The sequence below is a fragment of the Pleurodeles waltl genome, chromosome 7, assembly GCF_031143425.1.
Source record: "Pleurodeles waltl isolate 20211129_DDA chromosome 7, aPleWal1.hap1.20221129, whole genome shotgun sequence".
NCBI classification, from domain to species: Eukaryota; Metazoa; Chordata; class Amphibia; order Caudata; family Salamandridae; genus Pleurodeles; species Pleurodeles waltl.
The window spans coordinates 63,979,012-64,006,622 of record NC_090446.1 but is presented as its reverse complement, the minus strand read 5'-3'; the positions used below and the strand labels follow the sequence as shown (position 1 = coordinate 64,006,622).

General features: G+C 41.6%; 1 protein-coding gene across 1 annotated transcript in view; it reads right to left on the bottom strand.

The window, feature by feature from the left end:
• Positions 1 to 250: 250 nt before the first annotated feature.
• LOC138303635 (alpha-2-macroglobulin-like) overlaps positions 251 to 27,611 on the bottom strand; it is a 168,610-nt gene continuing 141,249 nt past the window's right edge. The window contains exons 27-36 of the mRNA XM_069242932.1: positions 20,286 to 20,360; positions 19,338 to 19,500; positions 17,781 to 18,010; positions 12,247 to 12,462; positions 11,328 to 11,452; positions 7,826 to 7,916; positions 5,846 to 5,914; positions 2,626 to 2,728; positions 1,088 to 1,129; positions 251 to 411 (exon numbers count right to left, since the gene is read on the bottom strand). Of these exons, the coding sequence (XP_069099033.1) occupies positions 386 to 411; positions 1,088 to 1,129; positions 2,626 to 2,728; positions 5,846 to 5,914; positions 7,826 to 7,916; positions 11,328 to 11,452; positions 12,247 to 12,462; positions 17,781 to 18,010; positions 19,338 to 19,500; positions 20,286 to 20,360 (1,140 nt within the window). The 3' untranslated portion in view covers positions 251 to 385. The remainder of the gene's footprint in view (positions 412 to 1,087; positions 1,130 to 2,625; positions 2,729 to 5,845; positions 5,915 to 7,825; positions 7,917 to 11,327; positions 11,453 to 12,246; positions 12,463 to 17,780; positions 18,011 to 19,337; positions 19,501 to 20,285; positions 20,361 to 27,611) is intronic.

The following is a 27,611-nucleotide window of genomic DNA, read 5'->3' as shown; positions in this document are numbered from 1 at the left end:
ATCCATAATTACCTTTTCATCCCCTCATCCCTTATTTTAGGTGACACTATGTACATGTATTGAACATCAATAATAATAAGGTAAAATAATTGACATTGTTTTTACCATTTATGATGGTAAAAACAATACTAATTCATTCTGTGAAATGCACAAAAATGATTCAGCCACTAAAGCACAACTTTAGAGAGAATGGAAAAGGGGCATAATCAAAATGCAAAGAAAAAACATCTGAAAAGACAGCAGCAGAATATCTTGCTTTTTTGCCAGAGATTTATTGAGCTCTAGAAAGTGATTCTTCATCCACTTGGGGTGTGGTAGAATTGCCCCCCCCTCATGCATTTTTCAGGAGTAATGTTTGGGGATCTTCCTCACTGCATACACAGTATCAGTGGTGGGTCTCCTTCACATGATCTAGAGGAAAGATAAGCATGTAAAGGTATGGGTGAGTTATTTTACAGAGATTATGGTTCTGTTTGTTGGATATTTTATATTTTTGGCAGTTACTCAAGTGCTATCTACTTCTGTTTATGAATAAAACCCCTCATCAGATTGCAGAGTGCCAGGAGTCAGGTAGCATGCCTTTTCCTGAGACTCTGTCCCTCTGACCATATCACCACTGCACTTCATCCCCCTAACTGGTTATGAGTCAACAAAACCACAAACTTAGTTCTAGACCTGGTCCCTGATCACAAAACACTTCCTTGGATGAGTTCAAGCCCACCAACCAAGATCTACTAACATCAATCAATCAGGTGACAAGAGGTGGCCTTTCAGGATATGTTTGTAGTCAGAACTATCAAGTACAAAACTTTGCACTCTCATGCCTCCATCTAGAAGTCCCTTGGTCGCCACCTTAGAATGCAAGAGGTCTTCTTTAAATGTATTACAATACTGCAACCCCTTTCATAGGCACATTTTGAGAGAGCTTCATTTCTCACGTTTGCTAGAGCAGTGGACCCCCTGAACATCTCTGCCCAACCCTCAAGGGTTTCCCACAACAAAGTGTAAGGACCTCTTATATAAAAAGTATCTGGAACATCATACACCTAACCAGAGCAACTATATCAGACTTTACCCAAGTGCATACCTGTACTGCAGGGTGTGCTGTAATCCTCCACAGCAAACTCATCTGAAAATTTGAGGAAACAAAGAGAAGCAGGTCATATAATTTAACAAGGAAGCACAGTTTGATCTGTTGAATCAGCATGGTGGTCTCATGCACAAAAGGGAGTTTCATCAATAGATTTTACAATTTCACCCACTGCTTCTCAACACTTTAAACACTAGGATAGTTGATGTTCACCATGCAAATAATATGGACTTTGTGGATTTATACATCCTATATTCTATTTAGGTTTGGTAGGTTCGCACATTTTATCACTAGATAGCAAATAATGTCATATTCTTTGACTACTACTGGAGAGTAGCCCAGAATCTGAGCCTTGACAAAAAAAAAAGAAACGCCAGCATCTTTTAGGTCAGAGCGCTTTATGAAGAAAGAGGGGAGTACAGTGGCATAACAAAGGCTACTGCAGCACTGCGCCGAGATCCAGGGGACCCCCTCAGCACAGTACACTGTTCATGGGCAGCAGGCTCTTGTCTGGCTCCAAGGGAGAGTGGGCCCCCTCTAGATACTTTGAAAGGGGGGGGCCTTAAGTTTCTTCGCGCCACTGAGGGAACATTCAACAGTCCTTTTACACAGGGTATAATGCAGGCTACTGTAAACTGGTGGGTGGGCCTTAACCAGCCAGGGCCCCCCACCCTTTTAGGTGCCCCCCACTCAGGCCATGGCCAACAACAATTTTTCAAAAATGAGAGACTCTGCCCACACTTCACATTCTGCTTGGGGGCAGCATTTCGCATTACACCAATGCAGATACACGTGCGATCTTCCAAATAACCTTCCTGAAATGCTAGATATTTAGAAGCTTTATTGTGTGACTGGTTTGTCAGACAATCTTGGTCCTCTCAGATCTCTCAACTCTCAGGTGATCTTTCATGAAGATCACCTTAGTAAGTAAACAAAATTGCCACTCACTTTATTATGAGCGGTTAACAGATACTAAATGTACATTAATGATCGTGAAAAAAAGGAGAGAAAATGAAGGAAAGCCAACTGGTAAAAACATGTTCATGGAAGATCTAGATCTCTCTTGCAAGAGGTCTCCTTTCCGGTTTCTGGGCTCCACATTAGAGAAGGCACATCTTGCCACAGAAGCCCCCCACAAAGCAGGAGAACGCTCCACCTATCCCTATTGAGTGATGATGGATATTGTGAGTTGTATACAGGAAACAACACAATGGGGTTCATGGGAATTATGTCCAGTGCCACTTGTGCATGCAGCTGGCAACTCTGCTTAAATTTTCTTTGAAATTAAATCATTCTTCAAAAATAGTCACAACCATCCTTCAGAAGATTCCTAGATTAAAGGCCTTGCATACTGGTAAATTAGCATTGTGTATCTAAAAGTTAACCATCCGTGCATCCTGCAACATCCTTCAAGCTTTTGCTAAAGGTCATTTGACTAAATCAAGCTTTTGGTGCACTCAGCATCTTGCTTCCCACACAAAAGTAGATTAATGGTACTTTAAAGCCTGAGCCGCTGAAATAATATTGAAATGTACCTGTTTCATAGTAATCAGTCACTGTGACCATAGCGGGTTTCCTGTGTATCACCTCAAAGTCCTGCTCAACTGAGAACCAGAAGGAGATGGTAGCATTGGAGACCTACAGAAAGGAAAATAGAGGCCAGCATAATTTCACTTTGCTTTTGTATTCAGTTTGTTTTATTTTCATTTCATGAAGCTTGAGTTTTCAGTGACTACATCCCAGTTTAGAAGCTACAGCAGAAACCACACTGATGAAATTATAATGATTAGTATAAGGAGTTAGCTTTGCCACTCTTCCATATGTCATGTAGAGCAATTATTTGGTTTGGGAGTTTAAAAGTATATGGAGAGAAATTGGATAAGGCAAGGACTACCTGGTGCCTGTACTGGAAGCTCATAAAGCCAGAATTCACTGTGGTTATTACTTACATGTGTCCTGTCTGAGAAACTGGGCTGTTGTTTTACTGGGTTGTGAGCCCTGGTCAAGCAAAAGCCACAATCTCTTGCATGGTGAACAAAAAGTCACTAATCTTTTAATCTGTGCTTCAACCAAGGGTAGCTTAGCACAAAAAGCAGACAGGCTAAACTTAGGGGCAATGTGTCAAACCAATTTAGAAAAACAGAGACAATATTTTACACATTATTTGACACCAAAACCATCAAAATCTAATTAGTAGTACCAGGGTTATGAAGTTCTAAAGCTTTAACTGTAAAATAGTGCTTGAAAACTAACGGGACATCTGGTTGCACCAGACTAGGGCAAAGTCAAAAGTTAAGGCCATCTGCGATGAAGGGTGGTCCTGGTTTCTTCCTTTTTGCCAAACTTTTGACTAGTTCTCACCTTTAGAGATTGGACATCTGGGCACATTTAACACCACAACCAAGGGTCCAGGAGTGGATGGAGACCTCGAGGGGGTTCAGGACTCACTCAGGCTCAGGCCAGCTCCGGGCTCAAGCTGGTAGAAGCCTGTTATGTCTCTGTGGCTCTGAACAGGAGACCAGCTAAACTAGTCCCTGGAGTCACTTCTGAAGTCCTGGGTGCATGTGGAGATGCAGGACAGACCTCTCAAGGTCCAAGCAGGCTCCAGACAGCAAAGCAGTCCTTTCAGGTACAGTAGCAGTCTAGCAGAGTTCACAGCAGGTTAAAGCAGCAGGCAGTCCTCTGAGAGTCCTTCTGAAGGTCCAGTAGTGAAGTGAGGAGCAGGTCTGAGAGCCCTATTTTTATACCCTGGTGCCCTGTTCCTAGATGTTAGGTGGCGTTTCCAGAAAGTTTCTCTGAAGTTCCAGGAATGTTCTGCCTCCCCTGCACTGGCTCCCATCTGGCTAAACTGACAAAACAGGGTTGTTAAGCCTATTACGTGGCAAGAGAGCTCAGCCCATTCAGATGGGTGTGGGGCTTTGCTCAGTTCCACCCAACCCCAATCCTGCAAGTGGAAAGCCATTTTAGGTCTTGCTAATCCCACTACTGTGTGACTGTCTAGGGTAAATCCACAAAGTCCCAACTGAGTGTCACTCCCATAACGTGACCCAAGGCACGCTGCAGGCACAGAGGACTAAGGGCAGGAAAGTGTCAACTTTCTAAAAATGGCATTTTCAAACTTGCAATGGTAAATCCGGTTATACAGTAAAAAGGGATTTTCATTACAAGTGCATAGACACCAAACATACATACCTAGCACCTATGGTTTAGGAACTACAATTTATCAATTTCAATAAGGAATCCACAATGTTACCCAATCGGAGAGATAGGCCTCTCAGTAGCGAGAAAACAAATTTAGGAGTTTTTCACTACTAGGACATGTAAAACTAAAAAGTATATGTCCTACCTTTAAATTCCACAGCACTCTGCCCTGCAAGCTACCTAGTGCCTACCTTAGGGGTGACGTATATGTAATAAAAGGGGAGTTTAAGGCTTTGCAAGGGGTTTTAAATGCCAAGTTGACATGGAGGTGGGACACTGCCTTCAGGCTGCAATTGCAGGCCTGGGGCAAATTTTAAGGTGCAATCTAAGTAGGTGTCACAGTAAGTGAAGAGTATACCATATACTACTCTACAAGGGACTTACATGTATATTAAATATGCCAATGAGGTGTATGACAATCAAACCATATTTAGGGGAGTGAGCACATGCACTTTAGTACACAGAGTCTAAAGGCCAACAGAGCAAAAACCCAACCAAGATAGCAAGCAGACAAAAAGTTTGAGATAAGGCCACCCTAAGACTGACAGATCTAACATTCTGCAATTAAATGAATATGAAACTATTTTGACTCTCTGAGTGTCACTCCTTTCTTGCCCATAATCAATCTTTCATGAGATTTCAAAGGATATTCACCTTGCCCTTGGAAATAAAGTTTTGGCGAAATCTGATTGAGCAGTGGTGTAATGATGGAACTCATCCTTGATAATTAGTGTGGATGTGACAGAAGCACAGGGGCAGTGTGTTATGTTTTCTAAAGTAATGTACCCATGAGTACAAGAAAAGAAAAAAAAATAACTGGCTGCCTGAAGTTAAAATATATGATTAAAACAAAATGTTAAGGCGTTCTTTCAGAGTTCAGGTACTATGCAGCATCCACAAAAAAATAAAAACAACAGAAGCCGTACCCCAAAAAACTTGTACTTCTTCATCTTAAATTAGAGGTGTAGAAACTATTGGATTTTTGACAGCGGTGCCTCAAATGGCTCTGGCGTTGGGAACCACAAGATATTAGTAATAGACACTCCACCCTAGGAGGGGATACAGTCACTAGATTGCCCTGCCTGACTTCGCCATGTTGGAAATCTATTAATGGCCCCAATGTTTAGAAACAATTCTCCATGTGCATGAGGACCAATGATAGATTTGTTTTGAAAAACAATCCCCCACTTTGTAGAGTGGCCAAAACAAATACAACACCTGCTCAGCAAAGTTGTCTGCCTTCAGTGCAACTACTGTGCCAGCAGGCAGATACCACTAAATTAGGTGGGTGGTCCTCCACTAAGGAAATTTAGCCACATCCATGGCTAAACTGGGGGCCCAGGAGACCGCCTGTCAGGGCCTCAAGGCACTGCTATTTTTTTTTCTTCTGGTTCATTGTGTGTTATTTACATGAATGCCTTTGTAAAATAGTATTCATAAAGATAAAGGTAACAAGGTTTGGTGGCTATCTACTCGTTCCTTCATAAAACTAAAATATGAATGTAAACTCTTTGTTGACCCCCTTTAGGTCGCAGAAGTGAATAAAATACTTACACGTTCCAGGTAAATTATGGCACTGTTCGGATGGACCTCTGTCTGTCCAATGCTCGGCCAGTTATTCAACTAGGAGCAAATAGTACAGAAAGAAAATTGGTGAGAAAAATGAATTCCATATCTAAAACAAGAAAAAAAACATGACCGCTCTGAGAACACCACAGACTTGTGAGATTTTGACATTGTGTAGGTACCTATAATTATTGTTACTAACTCAGAGTTTGTCAAATTGGATTTGAATATTGATCATATGGTGCTCCATGAAGAACTAAGCCTCACATAGGGCATCTTCCCAGATTCTGCAAATCTGTCATGAATCCACTCTTTTCATATCCAGTCTGGATGCACACCCACAACAGTGTGTGTCACCCTTATTCCTTGCCACAAGGGCTCTTAATATTTAAATGATGTGTACACTCAGCTGTCTGCCCCGGATATGAACCACTGTGTTTAATGTTGTTTCTTTCTGCAGCCTACATTCTCTGATTTCTTGCTATCTGAGAGAGGCTTCTCCAACTACACTCCTAAAACCCTGCATGAAAAAGTTTAATTGACATATTTTCTTTCTTCTGAATGACCCTCTTCTTACCTTCCATCCTCTGCATACCTTCTTACCTAACAGCCTCCTCTTAGTATCATGCCTGCCTTCCTCAATCCTTGTTGTTGTAAGTCTGCAACTGGCTGATGCCTCATTTCAGAGATCATAAAAACTCTTCTTTAGCCCTCTCTCTGTAATCTAATATTACCTAATCCCCACCAGTTTATCAATCTGACCAATAATTTGCCTGAAACAATATAGTCCACACCAATTAACACACCTACTTGGTGGGAGCAACTGGGGTAATTTCTTGCAATTTTTTCTTGAGAGCACATGACTAATTCCAATAACCACTAGATTAACTACTAACCATGGGCTCCGGAGCAGTGGGTACTCACCATAAAATGCTTCAACAGGGGCAATAAGTGCTATATAAATGCAACAACAAATACAATTACCATTGTCGTCAATCTGAGGTTAGAGTACCCCCACTCAGCGGTTTAGGCACTACCGTTATAATGGATCCATATTAGTATTCTCAGCTCATTCATCCTTAAGAGTGATGAATGAGATGATCCTTTGCATAAATAATGTGAAAACCAAACTTCTATGTTGCTACTGATCTCATGAACTTCTGCACATACTGGCCCATTCAAGTGATCCAGTGGCACATTATTTCCACTCATCTAAGGGAAAAAGAGTTAGATGCAGACTTGCTTGTGCCATTTCCCTTGAGTCATTCACCAATTCTATCTTTTCATATGGCAACTTCATATTAAAGTGGATTGACAACATAAAGGACCTCTTTTCTGATTAAGATATCAGCATCATCACCGGGTCGTCCTTGATCCTAAATTGTGCTCAAGAGCATCAATTCTTCCCTAGTCAAAAAATATGAAATGCTTTAGAATTTTGCAGCTAAAAAAGCTAAAAGCTATGGGCTTAAGTGGTGCTCTCCATTGGCGTTCAGCCAGAGAAAGATGCCAATTTGAAGTCCTGGTGTTAATCCTTAAAATCTTCCATGCACCCTCTAAAGTACCTCTCTGAACTTAAATTACAGTTACAGTACCATTTGTCCTTTTCCATTCATCTTTTCCAGGTGCCTGGTGCTGTCAACAACGTTTCAGGCCTTACAAAAATGCAAAATTACATAATAAGTAAAAAAGATCCTCAGTCTGTGATAGAAGAACTGGAACGTAGGTCACATAAAATAAAGGGGAATAGGAACTTGTATAATAATACAACACATTTCCAAGAAGGGTGTAGACATGCAAGCACAGTATTTGCCCCTGGCATAATAATATAATGATGCCAACTCCAAAATACTCCCTATGCAGTCATGTGTTGTCACTGTGATGTGCCACTCACAACCAATGAAGACCCTACACACCCTTACTAAAAAAGATAAAGAAGTAAAATTTTAACTGGTCTTGTAAAGTTACCTTTTTGACTGAAGACTTTACAGGGATGAAGCCAGAGGGCATTTTTACATCCACGATAGCCATATTTGAGGATGGGCGTCTACCGATATAACTGGAAGAAACATTGAAAGTGAGATGGTTTGAACTGTAGAAGGGAACTTGACACATAGTAGACAGATCAGGCATCTCATACAGTGTAAAAGGAGAGGTGTGTCTATTGCTCCGACAGCAAATAACCAAGAACGTTTTTGGACAGAATCCCATCCAGTCACTGGAACTTGTAAATTTACTGGCCTTGTTTCGTAAAAGACCTCCAAAGGTCATAACACTTTAATTTCAGTTTTAGTTCATGAGATTTCACAATATCAAATTGCCTCTCTCCTATAGTGTATTTAAAGTCCTTAGAAACCACAGTGTATTCTAACATGGAATATCATCACATTTTAATTCAGGTGGGGTAGAGAGTGAGGTTATATGCTCTAAGATGTACTATGGGTGTCGCTCTCCTCCTTTGTCTATGACGTTATCATAGAGAGGGACAGAGTGGTCACATTGTCTGCTAGGAGATGCCAGCAGGCTGTCTCTCCTATTCTCTCTCTTAGGGTAAGAGTGGCCTTATCTCTGCTAGGATATTCCAGCAGAAGTTCAGACCTTAATTCTTCTGCACTTATGGTATTTTACTATAGAAAAATGCCATGGGTGCCATGTTCATGCTAGAAAAATTCAAATAGCAGCTGACTAACTCTCCTCCTATATTAGAGTATCAGAATGTTGAGAGCGCCTTTAAAGGTAATGGAGCAATAGCATTCTAAATACACTGGTAAAGGCCACTGCTTTCAACATTAAAATGGCCTAATCCACAGCCTCTGCTTATCTCTTTTCTCTGGTGCTCCAAGATATGTGGATTGGGCAGGGGAAAGAAAGAGGTAGGGACTCTGGACCAGGGCAAACAGGAACCTTCCCTACCCTTCCTCACAGGTATCACAGTGTCACTGGAGCCTCATAAGGAAGAGGGAAGAATTCTGCTCATCGCTTGGGTCACCCATGCTCACTGAACAAGGAAAACACATTGGTTGAGCCAAGAATGAACCAAGGACTAGCCTCCGCCTCCTGTCAAAGCTGCTGCTGTGTTTTTAAACAGTCAAAAGAAAGGGCCCTTTGTGCTGCTGTAATCATGGAACATTCACAGCAATATACTTAGGACTAACCTTTGTCTTAAAACTAAAAAAGTTGCCACATTTAGAAATTATTAGGAACAAACTTACATAAACAGCTAGCTCTATCGCATGGTATACAGATCTATATGGGGAAGGAGCTTAGGACTCGACACTAAAGGGTGCAATGATGAAAAGTTGTCCAAATTTGTAACATGGGGCAATGGATTTTGCTATACAAATGACAGAGGCCTTAAATTCCATTTTCATTAAAACTGCTTGGAAAACCATTAATTTAAGATCTTCAACCCCACATCTTTGATTAGACTAAAAGTCTTACTCAGTTATCAGTTTTAAATCATACAATTTATTCAATTATTTATGTGATTTTCATAATGCATCACTGCCCAGTCAAATGAGCCTCATTAAAGAAGATTTGAAAATATACTCAAGAGCAAAGGTGGTGGCCACTGAAACTGAGCTAGAGCTCTTCTTTAAAAAACATCGACTGCCTACCATAAAGACCTTAGCGGCAGTTCTTAAGATGACTTGGAAGCTGTTAATTAAAAGGGACATGAGAATTCTTTCGTATGAGAGTGACTTAGTTGCCATTACAAATTATAAGAACTTTTATTACACACATGGTACATTCTCAAACAAAAGATAATCTTATCTAGACTTTAAATATGTGGTAAAAAAGGCCTTTTTTATACATTAGGCTCTTATACATTCCACTTTTGCAGTTTGAGGATTCATGGATTAAGACTGGGGACAAAAACAGACATTGTCACTTTTCCAATCCATCCTCATAAAAAATAGACCATTTGCTTTGTCTATATCCTTTTCTGCAGGGTGTGGGAAACAAGTACTTGAACCACTCTTTCCAGATGAAGGCACAAGAACACTCAAAGGTGCAACTATGCACTGTTTTGCTGTTCTAACAAATTAATTTGGAGTACAATCACATTTTTTTCATTGGTGGGGTTGCGCTTAAAGGCCACGCAGAGATAATTTACTGTGATCATGTGAACTTTAAAAGTTTGACTTATAAATTCTTAACTGACGAATGATTGTGATTAGACTTTATTAACATTAGTATCCGTTTGTTTCTTTTGACCATTTAGGGCCATATGTACAAACACATTTTCCCATTGACACAGAGTGGGCAAAACTGCTTGCTACATCTGGCCCTTAATGTATTGTATTGATTTTAATTTAAAATATGCAATTAACATTTTCCTTCCTTCCTACCATTCACAGCGAGAGCTTTGAAACAAAGACTTTGTTCTGTGAAAGTTTCTACCTCATCTGTCTTCAGGTGGGCCTCCGTTTTCAGATAGGGTATTCTGCCCTCATGGTACAGAACATTATAATAGCCCTAAAGCATGGTGTGGTGTGGTATACCAGCCATTAAAGTCCTGCCCCGCCTGTAATGGCAGTATAGATAAATGTTGCACAATATAAACCTGCACTGCCCCTTTAAACCTGTACTTGACGTGCTCCAACATGTAGTTATGTGGAGTAACTACCAGTCAGGTGTACAAGCTGAATCAGTATCACTTGTCACATCTTCATGCTATAAAGTTGAATCAGTACTACTGTCAGCTCCTCAAACTGAAAACCAGACCCAGTATCACTTGTCAAGTCCACAGATTTCAAAGTGGGTCCAATATCACCTGTAAGGACCTTAAGATACAAAGTGACTAACATCTGTCAGGTCCTCAAGCTACAAACTGAACTCAATACCCTCAGTAACTTGCAAAATAGACTCTGACCCCTTGTAAAGGCCTACAGCCTACAAAGTGAGCTTGATGCTACCTGCCAGGTACTCAGGCTCCAGGCAGGACCCAATATCAACTATTGGGTTGCAGTCTGCAATGTGAACTGAATAACACTCTTACCTTCTCAAACTGTTGAAAAGTTGACTCAATACCTCCTACCAGGTCAGAGGCTGTATAGTGGGCTCAGTAGGGCCATCAAAAGCTGCAAAGAGGACTCAATACCACATCAGTCCTCAAACTGCAAAGTGGAATTATTCAATTCCATCTGTCAGTTCCTAAAACTATAAACTGGACTCAATAGCACGAGCCACCGCCACTGCAAAGAGGGCTCAATACCACCAGTCAGACTGTCAGACTGCAAACAGGACCAATACTACCTGTTAGGTACTCAAGCTACAAAGTAGACTCAAAGCCTGAAGCATCACTGATAGAGCACACTGTGTTTTGTTAGAAAACTGAGATGACCCTAAGGAAACTGCCCAGACCTTGTGATTAAATAGATATCCTTCAAACCAAGTATCACGTTGTGAATGTTCTTGCTTAGGTAAAATTATAACCTACCATAAGACAAAACCAACTAAAACTCACCTGACGTTTACATGGACTTCAAAGGCCTTCCGAGACTTCTGGTCACAGATATCGGGTACAGTCCAGACATGCAGATCAAATGGAGCGTCTCCCTTTGGATGAGGAATGTTGTATCGGAGTGTGGACTGCAAGACAATTACAGAAACAAGCCATGTATCCTTGCATCCTTTGAGTCCTGTGTGTCTGCATTTTTAGGCAAATATTTCCCTTGGTGGACCCTCTCTTGTTTGTGGAAGCTATCATCTGGGATTGTGCCTCTTTCTGACTGTTCAACTCTTGGAGACCTAAAATGTTGTCTCTGGTCCCTCCTTTCACTAAATCATTCCCTGCCTCTCAAGGGGCTGGAGGTCCCACAGTAAAGCACAACTTAACAAGTGCAAGACCATTAAGCAGACCAGCTTCACATACTAGAACAGCCAAATAAAAAGAGCAGAATAAACGTCCATGCTAATGTGCACAAATATCCTTCCTCCAAGCTTCTTCTTATAACCACCTTTTTAAATAATCATCTTCGCTCAGCCCTCCAAACTATCTTGCGCTATCCCTCAACTTCTCATTTCATCCCTACTTTCCTTTTCCTTATGCTATCACACCTTTACAAACACCCCATCATAAATCTCTACCCTCACACGCATGGTTTGACACTTCTAGAGGCAAATCAGTTTTGGTGAAAACCACTCTATTTTTATGACAGTGGATGAGAGCATCTAAACACATGATTTGTTTTGAGAAAATAGGTACGTCTAACACTATTTTGTAATGATGAGGCACTGAAGGCAAGAATAAATGTGTGCACTTAAACCTACGCTACCTAAGTGTCAACATTGTGACAATAAGTCTTGCTGTTTCAGGGATTTTACCCAGAGTGACCATGCTTGGTTTTGCTTTATTCCCTTTGGGTGCATGGACAATGACTCACCTGTGTGTAGACACAGCCGTTACCCTTCACCTCCACAGTGTAGTCTCCGGGCACATGCGAAAGCTTTGCACGCTGGAGCAGGAGGCGGTTACCATCATCTACGTGGAAATGGCTCTCAATTTTGGATTCACAGCTCACTGTCACTGAGCTTTCTCCATTCTTCACGTAGGTGGCAGCGCCATACGTCGCGAGAGCATGGAGAGCGACTACAGTGTCCTGGAGTGAACAGAGAGTGTTGGAAAAAGTGGAAAAGAAAGTAGTGATGAATAAAATGATTTAACAGTACATCCCTTTGTATTGATCAGTTCACGTTGGTGGTAGCAAAGTGAAATAGCTGCAATCACAGGAGAAAGGGCTATGCAGGATTGTGTTGTGAGGTACAACAGCAAATTTCTCATTACATCAATGGTTGAGATATGTGCATCTCTCCTAAGAAACACAGCACATGTTTTATCAATGGACCCCACATGCAATTGTTATATTTAAGGATAATGTGTAGTCCTCATTACTGCTGATACTGCAAAGAGATAGTGGGAAGGAACTGGGGAGGACAAAGATGTAAGCACTATGAGAGGAGAAAGAGGAGAGGATGTATTGATAAACAATTAGGCGGAGGGGAGAAGGGAGACGATGAAGGAAAGAGAGCAATAAGGTGTGTCCAATGTAAATATCAGTAGAAGTCAGAAAGAAGAATGGAGAGAAAAGAGGGTGCTAGGAAAAGATGAAAAAAGGAGGAGACCTATATAGAGATACACTCCTAATGACAAACCTGACGGTGACACATTTTTCAGCACTGATCTTTGAGTTTCACAACAAGACATGTATTTGGGGTTCTATGAACACCCAATTTTCAGTATACAGAGGGGCAGGAGACCATGGCTACTGTAAGAGCACAACAGGTAAGGAGCAGCCTCCAAAGATGAAGGCATCAGTAGAAGCAAGGAAAAGTTACAAGAACTATGTTTTGTCTATTTTGAGTTTTAAATCGATCTAATTTGAATTTAATTCTGGCCCCAGTAACAAACCAAAACATTACTATTATTATAGATAGAGATGTGGCGAATGCCATCCCTGTTCCGCGATGCGGCAGAACTTTTCACCTCCATGGTGACAACAGTGTACTCTGAATCACCTCTTTCTATTTGGGTGAAGGTGCTTTGTAGTGTATGTCGGGAGTCCTCTATCTTCTGGGTGGCTCTATCATAAATACATTTGCAGCATTGATAATCCTTACAGTATTAGCCAACGAGATTCCCTAACAATGGTTCTACTGCACAAATGGCCAGGTGCTCTACACCTGACTTACTCAGGAGCTCTCAGCTCCAGATACTGTGCTGAGGGGGCTCCCAGGAACAACTGCATGTGCCTACAATAGGAAAGGACAGTCTTTTTGCAGCGACCTCACTACTTTTATCTGTTTAGTTTGATGGCTTTAAGACTCTGTGCTCTATGATGCTGTTAAATATTGTCCCCACAAGTGTGCTTCCTCTCGTGACATGCACTGTGCACTGTTTCCACTTAAATGGTTTATTTAACTTACAAGTAAGACCACAGTAGATATTGAAGAAATGCACTAGTGCTGTGGGTAGTAAATGCCATATGTGGCCTGCTTTTTGTATTGAAACCCCCCACTTTGTCATCTGGCAGCAGGAAGGCTGGAATTATGTTTTTATGGGGCTCTTGGCAGGGGCTAGGCATCAGGGAGGGGACAAGAAAAGTTGTCCAAACAAATGGCAGCTTTCAGAGTTCTCAGTTTTGAAATGGAGATACCAAATGGGGATGTAAAGAAATGAAACCACTGATGCTTAGAAATCACTGTAGGATTCCTGCCTGTGTTCCTAGCAGAAGGCAAAATCCTACTCAACATTGGCCACAGGGAGGAAACCTCATCTCTAAACGTTTATAAGTAGAAGAAAGGCCAAAGGTCCTGCTGCTTGAAGAGGGCCAGGAATCTCTAGGATCAGGAAATCTGGGAAGTGCTGAAAACAGAAACAGTAATTTTACAGGACATTTTTAGGATTTGTTGTAGAAAATTCTATATTTTGGCTAGTACCAAGTACAAAACTGGCACCTCACCACCTCCTCCCATGAACATTGATGGAACTGTAAAAAAAACTGTCTGGCTTTCAAAAGAAAGAACCCCCAATGAGTCCTGAGAATACTGCCTGACCTTGCAAAGAAAGAACCTACAATGATTGGCCTCAGGTTGCTGCTACAGGGACTTAAAAAGCAGAAGGGCTACCTGATTCCCAGCAGGCCCAACTGATCACTGTAGACTGGAACCTGACAGAGCCTTGCCTGGAGAAAGGCCTGCACCTAGTAGCCTACTCTGAGGATCTTTGGACTGAAGGAGTGGCCAGAAAGATATTTTCCATAAGGAAAAGGAATCTGGAATGTTTTTTCCACCTCTGCAGGACTGACATAAGTTTCTCAGGGATGGAACAGTGAGATCTTGCACTAAAAAGTATTTTGGCTTGTGGAGCCCTGGCCTGGTACTGCTTGTAGTTGTACCCCATTGAAGAAGTTGAAGAACCAGCAAAGTACCTCAATTTAAAGGTTAAATCTTAGAGTGTAGAATTGGAAAATCTTATTTAGTGATGAAGTTGGTTTGATATGGTGACACATTCTTGCTTTGCCCCGCTTGGAGCTTTTGGAGCTACACTGACGGCTTCAGCAGAAGCTCAACAACAATATTTCTACTTTTAAGGGACCACACCAGCTTCAGCTTTCTGCCTTGCCCCGGTGAACTTTGAAAACCCAAACATCTTCTTAGTCTTGCTGAAGCAGATATGCTAATTAAAATTATTAATGAGTGTTATGCATTATTAAGTAACAAAGAGAAATGCTAAAATGAATAGTGTAGAGAAATTAATGTGCACTTTTGAAACCTTGACCATGAAGAGTGGCTGCCAATGTTCTCGACTTGTATTAAAAAGGATTAAAAAAATGAAAAATGATGAAAATGAATTATAAAATGTAGAAATATGTCATAATGAGATATATAACATATGGTTTGCATTATATCGTAGAGCTAACTTAGCCAAAGTTATGGCCAAGTTTTGCCAGGCCTCATGCTGAAGCAGAATAATTGTACACTGTACTGAAGCTGAGATGTGAACTAACCTTGAACCACTGATGTTAAAGTTTGCTTAGCTAGAATTTTCTGCAATGTACCAATGGACAGGAGATGATGGAATCAAGTTGATACAATTATGTGTAGAGTAGACTTGATGTACTTTCCAAGGACTTGAACAATAGGGACACTGTCTAGAGAAGAAGATGCAACATTTTCGATACTTGGTGAGCCAGATGATGAGGACATCGTACAGTGAACCAGTCAACGAACTGTGAATGACGAAATATTAGAACTCATAGATTTAAAACATTTATATTATTGGGTAGAGTCATAACTGGTGATTAGTGAACCAATTAGGAATTCAGGGGATGGACTGAAGAACTCTAATAAAAAGTCATGACAAGGGGCTCAAACTTCAGATGCGAGAGATGAGATGTGACAGATGTGAGTGGAGAATTGATGATGTCAGAAGACGCGATTCGAGATCTTGTCATTGGGCTTATGCACTTGAGAGCCTGATGCGTTGCTGATCAATTGATGACCTGAAGATGAAGATTGACTTTGTTGCTGATCCATTATGTGTAAAGGTAGCTATGACAATGTGACTAATTAACATGTGCCTTTCCTTCTAGGTACCAACTGTGCTGTTTTATAGTTTTCTTTTAGCTAGATGTTTTTCCAAACTCATGTTCTAAATTGTTTTCCGCATGAAGTCCCACATGCTAATGCTAATCTTGGTTAGATAAGGTTACCTTGGGTGACACTGACAGTGACAAATGAATTGATGAACTGATTGCTGAACTCTGCTATTAATGTTGACATATTCATCTTTGTTGGCTTATGTTGAAGCTTTAGAGCGAATGTTTTCTCAGGTTCTGATTAGATTATGTTATTGGTGGTCACTAAGGAACTAGTATTTGAGCTGAACAAATAAAGTATGAGGTTAACATTATGCCTTAGAATTGTAACAAATAGGAAAATAAAAATTGTTAAAACATATATTGAGTTTTAGTTATTCATGAATTGTTGATGAAATTAACAGTTGATTAATGTTTTCTCTTAGTGCTTATTGATTGCTTATTGAAATTATTGATATACATTAGTCACTACATGGCTAGGATACTCCATGCGATTCAAAAAGTTAAGCGGCCTGTACTCGTCCCCTTGTAAGTTTACTTACTAAGGACCAGGCGTGCTAACAGTCCAAGGTAAAAGCTTTGACTGGCGCAACCTGCTTGGCATACCTGATCTCTGCTCCATTAAAATCAGCCTGAAATTGCTACTCAATCTTAGTAAACCTGAACTATGACTTTCAATTGATGATCTGAGTTTTTTTCTACTTTTACCTTAAAATGCAAAAAATCATATCTCATGTTGCTCCTATACTGTTTTACTTTATGTGATCTATATTTCCTTTATAAAAGTTTCTTGATTTTCTAACTTGGTGTGGGAATTTAATTATGTTGTGTTTTTTACTTTAATGCTGTTTAGTATTGCTTGCATTTAACCCAATTTTCTCTGTATAATTACCTGGTGCTTGTGCAGTAACTATCAGGAGGTTATCTGGAATTCTCTTTCATTCTGTAGCCCAAGCAGACGGTGTTGACTAATTACCTAGCATCTGACAGCTCATAACATGTGAAGTGTCTAGCCATCTTTCTATAATGAGGTGGTAGAAGTCAAACATATGTATCTGCTCTATGGATGATGTTTTCATGAGTATCATTTATGTTCCCAATGGTCACTTTCCATCAGGATTATATCTTTAACATTATTTACACTCATAGATCTATAATGTAAATCATAGAATCATACAACAAGGCACATGCAAAAAGTAATAAATAGAGCATAACACAGTACATCGGATACCTGGACATCAAATTTAAAATTCCAGGGTTATAGAGAAGTAAATTTCACATTGTATTTTCCCATTTTAGTTATAGCTTATAGTGGTTCCTGTGAGATATAGAAATGCTTCCTGTTTAATTTGAATAATCTCTGCAAAGCTTCCTCCCAGGTCTCAGAAAAGCATTATGAAAGGAACCAAGAACAAGATGACACATCCACAATGTTTTTTACTTGATTTAGCCCAGACAGCGAAGATGAGATTGTTTTGCCTCTGTTCACATTCTTACTCAGATTCCTACAGCTTACTTTAACTTGCAAGGATATACAAGTACATGCTCCATTGATAAAAAAGCTAAAGAGGAGCAGAAGAGATACTGGGCCCAGAGGCAGGAGCACAATTCATCTGAAAGAGAAAATAAACCTATGGGGGTAATTCCCAGTCGTTAGGGTCCACAGTCTAAAAGCTTACTAACTCCAAAGAGAAAGGTAGTGCATATCCCTATAAGCCAAGATACTTAATACATGCACACACATGTACCATGTTTGCACACTAGGACACACAGAAGAACACATCTATACACAAACAAGCTCACTCCTATGCACACCTTACCTGTGTTGAGCTGAAACCACCAGTTGGGTTCTGCTGCTTCGTGACCCACGGCACAATCTTGGCAGCCTTGGTGAGATCCTCTTGAGAAACAGGATGCTTGGTGAGGTGAGCCAACAGGATGTAGGCTGTCAACTCAACCTCAGCAGATGGAGCCCTTGGGCGGAAGCGGAAGTAGGGGAATGGCTCCTCCTCTTTGGTATCCTGAGTGCGGTGCCAGTGGACTGATCCATCTTAAGGAGTTAAAAGAGAGATGGCCATCAGTGAGTGTCTGTACTCTGGTGAAGTGCCTTCAAAGGGGAGAAGTGTGAGATCTACAAGATGATGCCTTTGCAGTAAGCATGTGGTCTCGGAGCTACTGCAGTCACAGAGTTCAAGCATGTAGTGGCTACATAGTTGTACATCTGTTTCACTCTTTGAAGGGAACCACAGAGTGTCCAGGTATTAAAGGTGCTTAAGTTTGGACTACCCTTTTGTAAACCAAAAGGGGATGACCACAGAGACAGATAGAAGCCAATAACTAATGAGAAATTAAAAGATCTTCGGTCAGATCTAAAATGTATCTACATTGTATTTTAATAGTATGTCATGTGTCAGCTCTTCATTAATATGTAAATCCAAAGATTCAATCACTACGATTTCTGTTCAGATTTCAACAGTATACTTACTAATATGGAAGAAGGAAAATAAATGGGAAAGAGAAACTAGTGCATAAGCAACACCCGCAGTAGAAGACTTCAAAAATGAAACAGTTAGTCAGTACAAAGAAACAAGAACAGAAAGAAGTGACCCAAGAAATGGGAATGTGAACCGGGGGAAGAAAGCAAAACGGAGTAATTGATAAAGTTCATAGCTCAGGCAGGAGGAATGAGAATAAAAGCTAAAGAGGGAGAAAGAAAACCAAGATATGAGAAGAAGAATCAGAGATAATACCAGCTGACAGAGCAACAGAAAATAAAAAGATGGAGTAAAAGAAACTAAGCAAAGTGAGAAAACTCTGACAGAAGATTGTCAATGGAGCTAGGAGTCAGAGGAAACATGACAACAGAGCCATGAAACAACAAAGAAACAGGAGGTTTGGACTTTATTCAGGTACTCATTGTTAGCTGGTGCCTGACTCCAGATGTCATTATCTAGATCAAGGGTTCTGGTAATAGAGGGGCACAATGTTGCCTGAGAATTATGAGTTATCCCCCCATATAACCATATGTAATGGGGAAAAAGGTGCAAAAATTGGTAGTACCAGCCCGGCTTCTGCATGTCTTTTTGCATGTTAGGAAATTTTCAGGAAATATATCCCACTGCTTTTTTGCATATATATATGTGACTAGAGTTAACTCAGAACATTCAATTCCCAGTCCAGCAGAAAAGTGGACTATTCATCTGCAACATAAATACCAACAACATCATAATCAAGCCTTTAGTCATTAGATGGGCAGGAATACCAATAAAAAGGCGAATGGAAAGGAGGTGTGAGCCATGAAAGAGGCCAAAAGTTAAGAAGTGGTTAGATTTAGTTTAAGTGAGAATAATATTCAGAAAGTCTAACTACCCCCTTACCCTTCTCAATGGCTTCTTTATACAGGGACTCTAGCAGCTCTGTGCTTTTGTCATCCTTGCCAGCCAGACCAAAAGCGTACGCCATGAGTGACTTGGCGTAGACATCATTTGACTCCTTGTAGGCTGTTTCAAGGCAGAACAAGGCATTGCGAACAACAGGGTGCTGGAAAAGAGCAGAGAGGTTCTGAGATACAAGTGTCAGGTTTGAAGACAGCCACAGGTTTTTTTGAATTTAAGGATTTTGCTTCAGAATACGAAGGTTGTATTGCAATCAAAGAAAAATAAGTCAACCAAGGGAAGGTGAGGCCGAGGATGTTCCTAAGTTGCTAGTTCAGAGGTGGAGTAAGAAAGGAGAAGTAAAGCAACATGGTGTTCTTCGAGGGGATATGGACAGTCTTATCCTGGAAACATCTTGGTTTGATGCTCACAGGCCCATCCAAATAGAAAGGGACAGATGTGCTGAGAACCATCCACACAGTTTAAAGAAGAGGCTTTGGAAGGGGACCAGAAGCCATTCATCATCATGGAGATCAGAGGCTCACTGTCCATTCCAGTACCATAGAGGACTATAGTATTTCTCTTGATCAGAGGACATTCTTTAAAAACATTGTGGAAACAACATGTCTCTGTTTAATGTTTTCTTTCAGCTCCATAGGAGTGCAGTTAATCTCTAGGACTTTCTCAGACATTAGAAGGGATCCTGGAGACCCCCCTTTGTTTTCATTATGATTTTAATAATCTACCAAAATCTCCCTATCTTGTATGAGTCCTAAAGTCCTCGCCAACACTACCATTGCTAAAAGGTCTCAATTTTATCACCCCTTTGTAATAGGAGGAAATGTATTTTTACCTTTCACATTCATAATCTGATTATTTAATGATCTCGGAAAGTGGATGTTTCCAAAACAAAAATATAAATAATTTGATCCAAACAAGATCTGTACGTACCGTTAAAGGGAGTGGGTACTCCAGCAGGGCAATACTGACGTAGGCTGAAAGTGTGATTTCGTCATTCACACCACCCTGTGGATCAGAGAATGTAAAGTAAGATTAAGCTAAAAACTTGAAGCAATAATAATTTCTAGCCTTCTGCATCCAATCAGAAATGCAGACATAGCAACATAAACATTTACTAAAACAGCAACAAATTTACAGTGGATTACAATACAAATTGGGAACACATCCTTCTCATTTGAACCACTAGGGGAAAATTTTGCGTCATGAATTGCAAAATGGGATAAAGGGCGAACTTCCCAAATTCTTTTTTACATGTTTCTTAAAACATGATACATATTTTTAATCTAAATTATTTTAGTATTGAAAGGTAGCCATCAGAAACATTTGGCTTGTTTCTGAAATTTTTTGCTTATTTTAGCCAGGTTTCTCTTTTTTACGCAAACAAAATCAAAGCAACATACATGTCAGCAAATCAAATACCTTAGAGGTGTGGCTTGCAGCATAGCCGTGAGGACCCCGTGTTAGCAGATCTTTACAGTGTACTTTGAGTGGGGATGCTCATTCCCTTGGAGTATACTTCTCTCACTTCATTCTACGGGCAGTGTGGTGTATCATTCCGCTTCTTATGGAGTACTTTCATTTTAATGCAGGAGGGAGTAGATCTCAAAACTAAATTGAATTACATCACAATAACTTCCTTATATCTTTCAGCAATCCATTCTATTTTCACTACAGTTGGCTTTTTTAAATGTTTAAGTCAGGTTTTTGCCTGCTAGAGCATGCAATACACACAAATAAAGAAAAAATGGAGGAACCAATAGTTCTGGGTTCAAGATGCCAATAAAGGCATGCACCAAGGCTTTTTTGCATAATTTTGCATGATAGAGCATATCATTGTTTATAAAGGTATTTAGTTATGAGTTATTATAATTTTTTTTTTTCCCCATGAATTTCACTTAAAGACTTCAATGGAGTAAGGGAGGATGTCATCGAACGTGTATAGCACTAAAACGTTTGCATGCATTCCAGGACAGGAGAAGACCCAGCCTGTAAAAGAAGGCGAAGTAACCTACAGAGACAGATTTCAAATATCATCAGGCTTAACAATAATGCCAGTGTTATCTGATTGCGTTTAAGGCATAGTATTGGCATGCTGAGCTGTGCTGCTGCCAATGAGTTTGTGATTGAGTGCCAATCCCGGTGTGCATTGTCTGGAAGAGCTCCTTGCAGTGTTGTTGGTTACTCATTTGAGGATGCTTTTGATAAGACCTGGCTTTAAAAGTGAGATGTGACACAAAGCAAGTTACTGATTACACACTATGTCCCAGAGATGCTGAAGTTTTACATGACAGAACAGAAGGTGTTCATCTAATGTAAAGATTAGTGTTATTCAGAGTCCCTGCTACTCCTAGCTTCTTTTTCTACTCCTTCTGGCAAGTGATCTTTTTGTTGTACAAGGAAGTACAGCACACTGCGCCCTTTTCCGAGAACCTTGCAGTTCTCTCAGTGCTTAATTTGTAAATAAAAAGGTGCCGGTGCCCAAAGCCCTGCTCTTAAAAAGCGGCTGCTGCAATTAAATATGCGAGGACAGAATACTGAGGCAGTGTAATCTTGAAGCCATCTCGGGCCTCTTCAATCCATTTATAGCCACTCCCTGCCCCTTCAGCTCACTCTTGCCGCTTTTTGCTTTCTCTCATTGTGACACTTTTTCATTTTTTTCTCTTCCTTGCCTTTCCCATATGTGTCTTTTGCTCGCAGTAAACACTTGAGGCAGAAAAATAAGCGCCGGCCCTCAAAAATAAGTGCTGGTGCCCCGCACTGGGAACAACAAGCACAAATTAAGCACTGCTCTCTCCACTTTTCACTGATGCTGTCTTTTTTTAACCAGAGCTACATTCTTCCTGAATGTATCCTGAAAAGCTGCTGTTCTTTAAAAGTTCAGTGTTTTCTAGCTCTTCCTCCACGTGGGACACAAATCTTCCATTGTCTCTCTGAAATATTTCAAACTGAAAGTAAAAGAAATTCATTTGAAAGTGCCCTTGTTCCAAGTTTTTTTTAAAGAAAAGTACATTAGGACTAAAATCCACAGGGCTAAGCAGTGTAGGCCCTAAATAGCTTCACTGGTGTATAGTACGAACCTGTTCACAACCAGTCTGGTGTAGTAGCATGGAGTCACAGCTACATGACCCACATGGGAGAGACACTTTCCCATGGTCAATAGACTCATTGCCTGGGCAAATTTGATGAGTTTGTAGGAAATGGAACAGAGGAATTCAGTGGAGTAATAGAAACCCTGGTGAAGTCCACCTGGGATGAAAAGTGTTGGCTGGGCTTAGTTGTTTTGATTTAAAATAAAGGAATTTGGAAATTACACCATGGCTCCCATCTTGTAATGGATCTTGAAAATAACACCAAATTAATCGTCAAAGGAACACCAAATTAAACCTATGGCTATTTGAATAATTAACTATGGGGCTACCGTGAGCACTCCCTCAATATGGGTTTATACATTAAGCTCAATTTCTTTATCATTCGTTACTGAACAATTGGCTTTCAGAATAATTTTTAAGTGAGTTAAAACTCATCTTTAGAAAGGAAGTCCAGTCCCTCATCACGTTCTCACATAGATGACATTTAGGTTCATGAAACCACAAAGTTAGCAGTGGGCTGCTGGGTGGAACGGTGAAATGATCAAGGTTCAGGATGGTCTATTTTAAAAAAGAACAGGGTCAGTGATGATTTGCATTAGGTCGGGCCCTCTGTCTAGATAGGCACAGTGGACAAAAAATGATGGATGGAAATGCTGTTCTGAGTGGCTGCCAGTGGTTAAGCTATTTGCAAGCATTTATCTCATCACTTTGTGGGTGTTTGATTGCCAACAGTATACCTGAAAACCTGAAACTGTCATACCTTTCCAAAATTCCTTCTGCCAATGTTTGTGAATTGGAAAGAGTAGTAAATTTGTATCCATTCAAAGTGTACTTCTATGGATTCAAACTTACTGCTTTGTTGGAAAGCTGGTCTCTCTCTCTCTCTCTCTCTATATATATATATATATATATATATAACTTTGTGGCGGTCTCCACCAAGTAGTTATGGTTAGGACCTAGTCTCTATATAAAAAGCATTTTTTTACTTGCCTTTATCTATAGTGCCGCTGGACGAATCTTCACAAAACTTTCCATCCCAAAATATTTGCCAGTCACGTCAGCTGCTGTCTGGAAAGTTTCGGGGTGATCCGTCAGGGGGACAAAGAAAAAGGGGGGTCCCAAAACACGTTTTCCCCATTCATTAGGGATTTTGAACAGTGATAGCACAGAAACTATTGGACTGAATTACGCACAATTTGGCAGAAAGGTAGGTTCTGATCCAGAAAGCAACCTTTTTTGTTTTGGTGTAGTTCCGTTCAGTAGTTTTCGAGAAATTAAGGGGAAAACAAATTTGTATATATAGGGACACTAAGGATTTGCAACCCCTCCTGATCTCATGCTGAGATCTGGTTGGCTGATAACACTTCAACAACAGAAGTTGTTGAAGTGTTGTCAGCCATCTTGGGACTCAGGTGAAGCCGAGTCCCAGAAAAAAAAGTAAAAAATAAAGAAAAGGTGCCAGGGTTCGGACCCCCTGAGCCCTTAGCTCTGGTGGTGCAGTCTCAAAAGGACTCACCCCAGGGCTGAAATTTTTTTTTTTATTTTACAGTTCGGCATTGTGGTGGATCTGTGGTAAAATAAAAAAAAAAAAAAAAAAAAAAAAAGTGCGGACTCCCGCCCTTCGTTATTATAAGACCCCTGGGTGGGCCAAGTATTGGGGATATTTTCTTAAAAATGCAAAGGGCCTCCTGGCCTCCTTCCGCTGCCCCAAGGACCAACACCTCCCCGGGGCTTATGACTAATATGTGGGGAGCCACGTGTGCCCCCGCTGCCTTGGGGAGCTCCACCTCCCCAGGGCTGTAATTAAATATGTAGGATAGGCACTCACCCACTCCCCCCTGCCTGGGACCACCACCTCCCAAGGCATTAAAGTAATATTATGCAGTGGGGGCCACCCAGCCCCCTCCTGCTGCCTGGGGACCACCACCTCCCCAGGGTGTTTAAGTAATATGTGGGGGGGACGGCCTCCTTCCACTGTGCTGAAGGCCTCCTCCTCCCCAGGGCTATCAATGTGATTGTGCAGGAGGGCCTGTTGCCCCAGGGACCACTAACGCCTGAGTCAAAATGTGTCAATTGTGTGGGGAGGCATGTTGGCCTCCCCACAGCCCCGGGGATCACCACCTCCATGGAGCATATGTAAAAATAATTACAGTGGGTCAGTTTCAGACCACCTTTAGACCCGGGGATCACCACCTCCCCGTGACTATAATTGTAGGAGGAGGCTGCGCAACCCCCCTGTAGGAGCCACTGATGGCCCCAGGGACTGCCACCCCCCAGGTCCAGCTCCTGCTATGTCCCGGTTGCCCACTTCGGATTTTGCCAGCAGGACGCCGTCAAAAACCAAAGCTTTTATCTTTGTACCCTGCACACGTGCAGGGGACAGAGATGAAATGTTTCAACAAGCAGGGAGCTGACACTTCACACTGAGCACTAAGGGTTTGAGTCCAGCTGGGCTTGTTTCCCTATTTTTCAATTATTATTTTTAAATAAAGTACAAATTACTATATTTAAAAAAAATGACAGATACATTTTTTGTTTGAAATTGTACACAAGTATCTCATTCTAAGTGTACAGACATTAAAGCTTAAAAAACTCTCTATCCCTCTATCCCTATCTCTGTCTCTCTTTCAATCAATTTCTCCCACTCACACACCCACTCAGACACTTATGCACCCACTCACAGTCCCACTCAGGCACTCATGCACCCACTCACAGACCACCTCAGAGCCTTGTGCACACACACAGCCCAGTCAGAACCTCATGCACCCACTCACAAACCCACTCAGACAGTTACACACCCCAACTCACAGACACACTGACAGCCTCATACACCCACTCACAGACTGGCGCAGACACTGAGGCAACCACTAAAACACTGATGTGTGCACTCTCACACCCAGACAGACACTCAGACATTGTCACAGCCACTCTCACCTCCAGATATACCCTCTCACACCTATTCTGACACCCAGAGAGGCCGCGTCACACTTCTGTTGAGCACTGCCAAAGGGCCGTGCACAGCATGGGGTTGGGTGGCATAGGGTCTGGCTGCAGGCCAAGTGTTGCCGGCCAAGTGTTGCCGGAAACCTCCATTGCGCACGGGTGAAGGCCATGCATGGTGTAAGTTTGGGTGCTTATAGAGGGTTGACCCTGTGGTCAACCTCCACGGTGCAGAGCCGAAGCTGTGGGTGGATTAACGTATAGTAATGTAAATCACTATACATTAAAAACATAGAAATTCACTGAAAAAAACAAAGGTTACAGAGACATTATAGTTAGGAAACAGAATTAAAAAAACTGAAATTCACTTAAAAAAAACAAAGGTTACAGGGACGTTATAGTTAGGCTCACATTTTAACCTTACTAAACCATACAAATTCACCAGTTAGATTTATCTCAAGTAACTGTAACTAGTGCCCTAAGGTAACTATAACTCGTGCCTTCGCCATGCACTGTTAATTACCCCACAAATTATGGCACCTATGACATCTTTGATAACATTTTTGATAAAATCAATTTAATATTTGCAGTAAAATGTTTTAGGAAAAAACTGTGCATGATGGTGGCGCGAGTTATAGTTACCTTAGGGCGCGCGTTATTGTTACTTGAGATAACTCTAACTGGTGAATTTTTATGGGTTGGTATTTTTAAAATGTGAGCCTGCAATGTAACCTAACAAATATTTCCTTGACCTCAATAGGATATATGAGCTCTGTCTGGGAAAGTAATAAGTAGTAGCCTCACTATGTGATAGGTCAAACTTAACTGTGCCTGAAATCAGTATTTTTACCTAGTAATTGATCAATGGCATGGCCCTTATTGTGGGCTAGCTGATCAATGTACTGATGTTAATTTAGAATTGAGTTTTCGCTGGAAAGCAGATTCTAACCTTTGAAATCCTCCAGTTTTTTGCCTTTTAACAGAAGACATAAACATGATACTGTTACCATAACTCCTTCTGAAGCACTAGGGTGTGAGGGGATTGTTACCCCACCACAATTCACTTTCCATTACGTTAAACATGACATCGCGTATGGCAGCACAAATGAGATCATTGATAGCATTTTGCTTTTCTGAGGGACAGGTAACAAACAATATAGCATACAGACCTAAGACACTCACGATGATTTAAGAAAACTATGGGGGTCATTCCGACCCTGGCGGTCATAGACCGCCAGGGCCGGGGACCGCGGATGCACCGCCAACAGGCTGGCGGTGCATCCAGGCCAATTCTGACCGCGGCGGTAAAGCCGCGGTCAGAAAAGGGACACCGGCGGTTTCCCGCCGGTTTTCCCCTGGCCTGAAGAATCCTCCATGGCGGCGCTGCAGGCAGTGCCGCCATGGGGATTCCGACCCCCTTCCCGCCAGCCTGGTTCTGGCGGTTTTGACCGCCAGAACCAGGCTGGCGGGAACGGGTGTCGTGGGGCCCCTGGGGGCCCCTGCAGTCACTGCAGGGGCCCCCTAACAGGGCCCCACAAAGATTTTCAGTGTCTGCATATCAGACACTGAAAATCGCGACGGGTGCAACTGCACCCGTCGCACCCTTTCCACTCCGCCGGCTCCATTCGGAGCCGGCATCCTCGTGGAAGGGGGTTTCCCGCTGGGCGGGCGGGCGGCCTTCTGGCGGTCGACCCGCCAGCCCAGCAGGAAACTCAGAATGACCGCCGCGGTCTTTTAACCGCGGTACGGTCTTCTGGCGGTTCCCGCTTGGCGGGCGGCTCCCGCCGCCCGCCAAGATTAGAATGACCGCCTATATGTGCTGAATGATACATACAGCATTATAAAAACATGCACTCAACAGAGGCAATGCACTAAGTACATCATGTTCATGTGAAACAAATTGTATGCATTCAAAGGCCACAGGTTATCCTTCATATACTTGAGGGGTATGAAGAGTACATGTTCACAGGCTGTACCCTCTGTGGACATTGCAAGTCATTGGTGATTCTATTAACATAGTTTATGACATGTATATACATACTCTAGATGAGTGGAGGAATGTGGCAAATCACCAGAGGTTCACAGTTTCAAACTGGTATTCAGTGCAATACTAATTCTCATACCGCACAGCAATGCAGACTGGAGAAGAATATCGCAAAGGAACAAAGGGTTTCCCTGCACAGCACTGACTCATCACAGTTTAGTTGTTGGCGACTGCTCTGAGCCG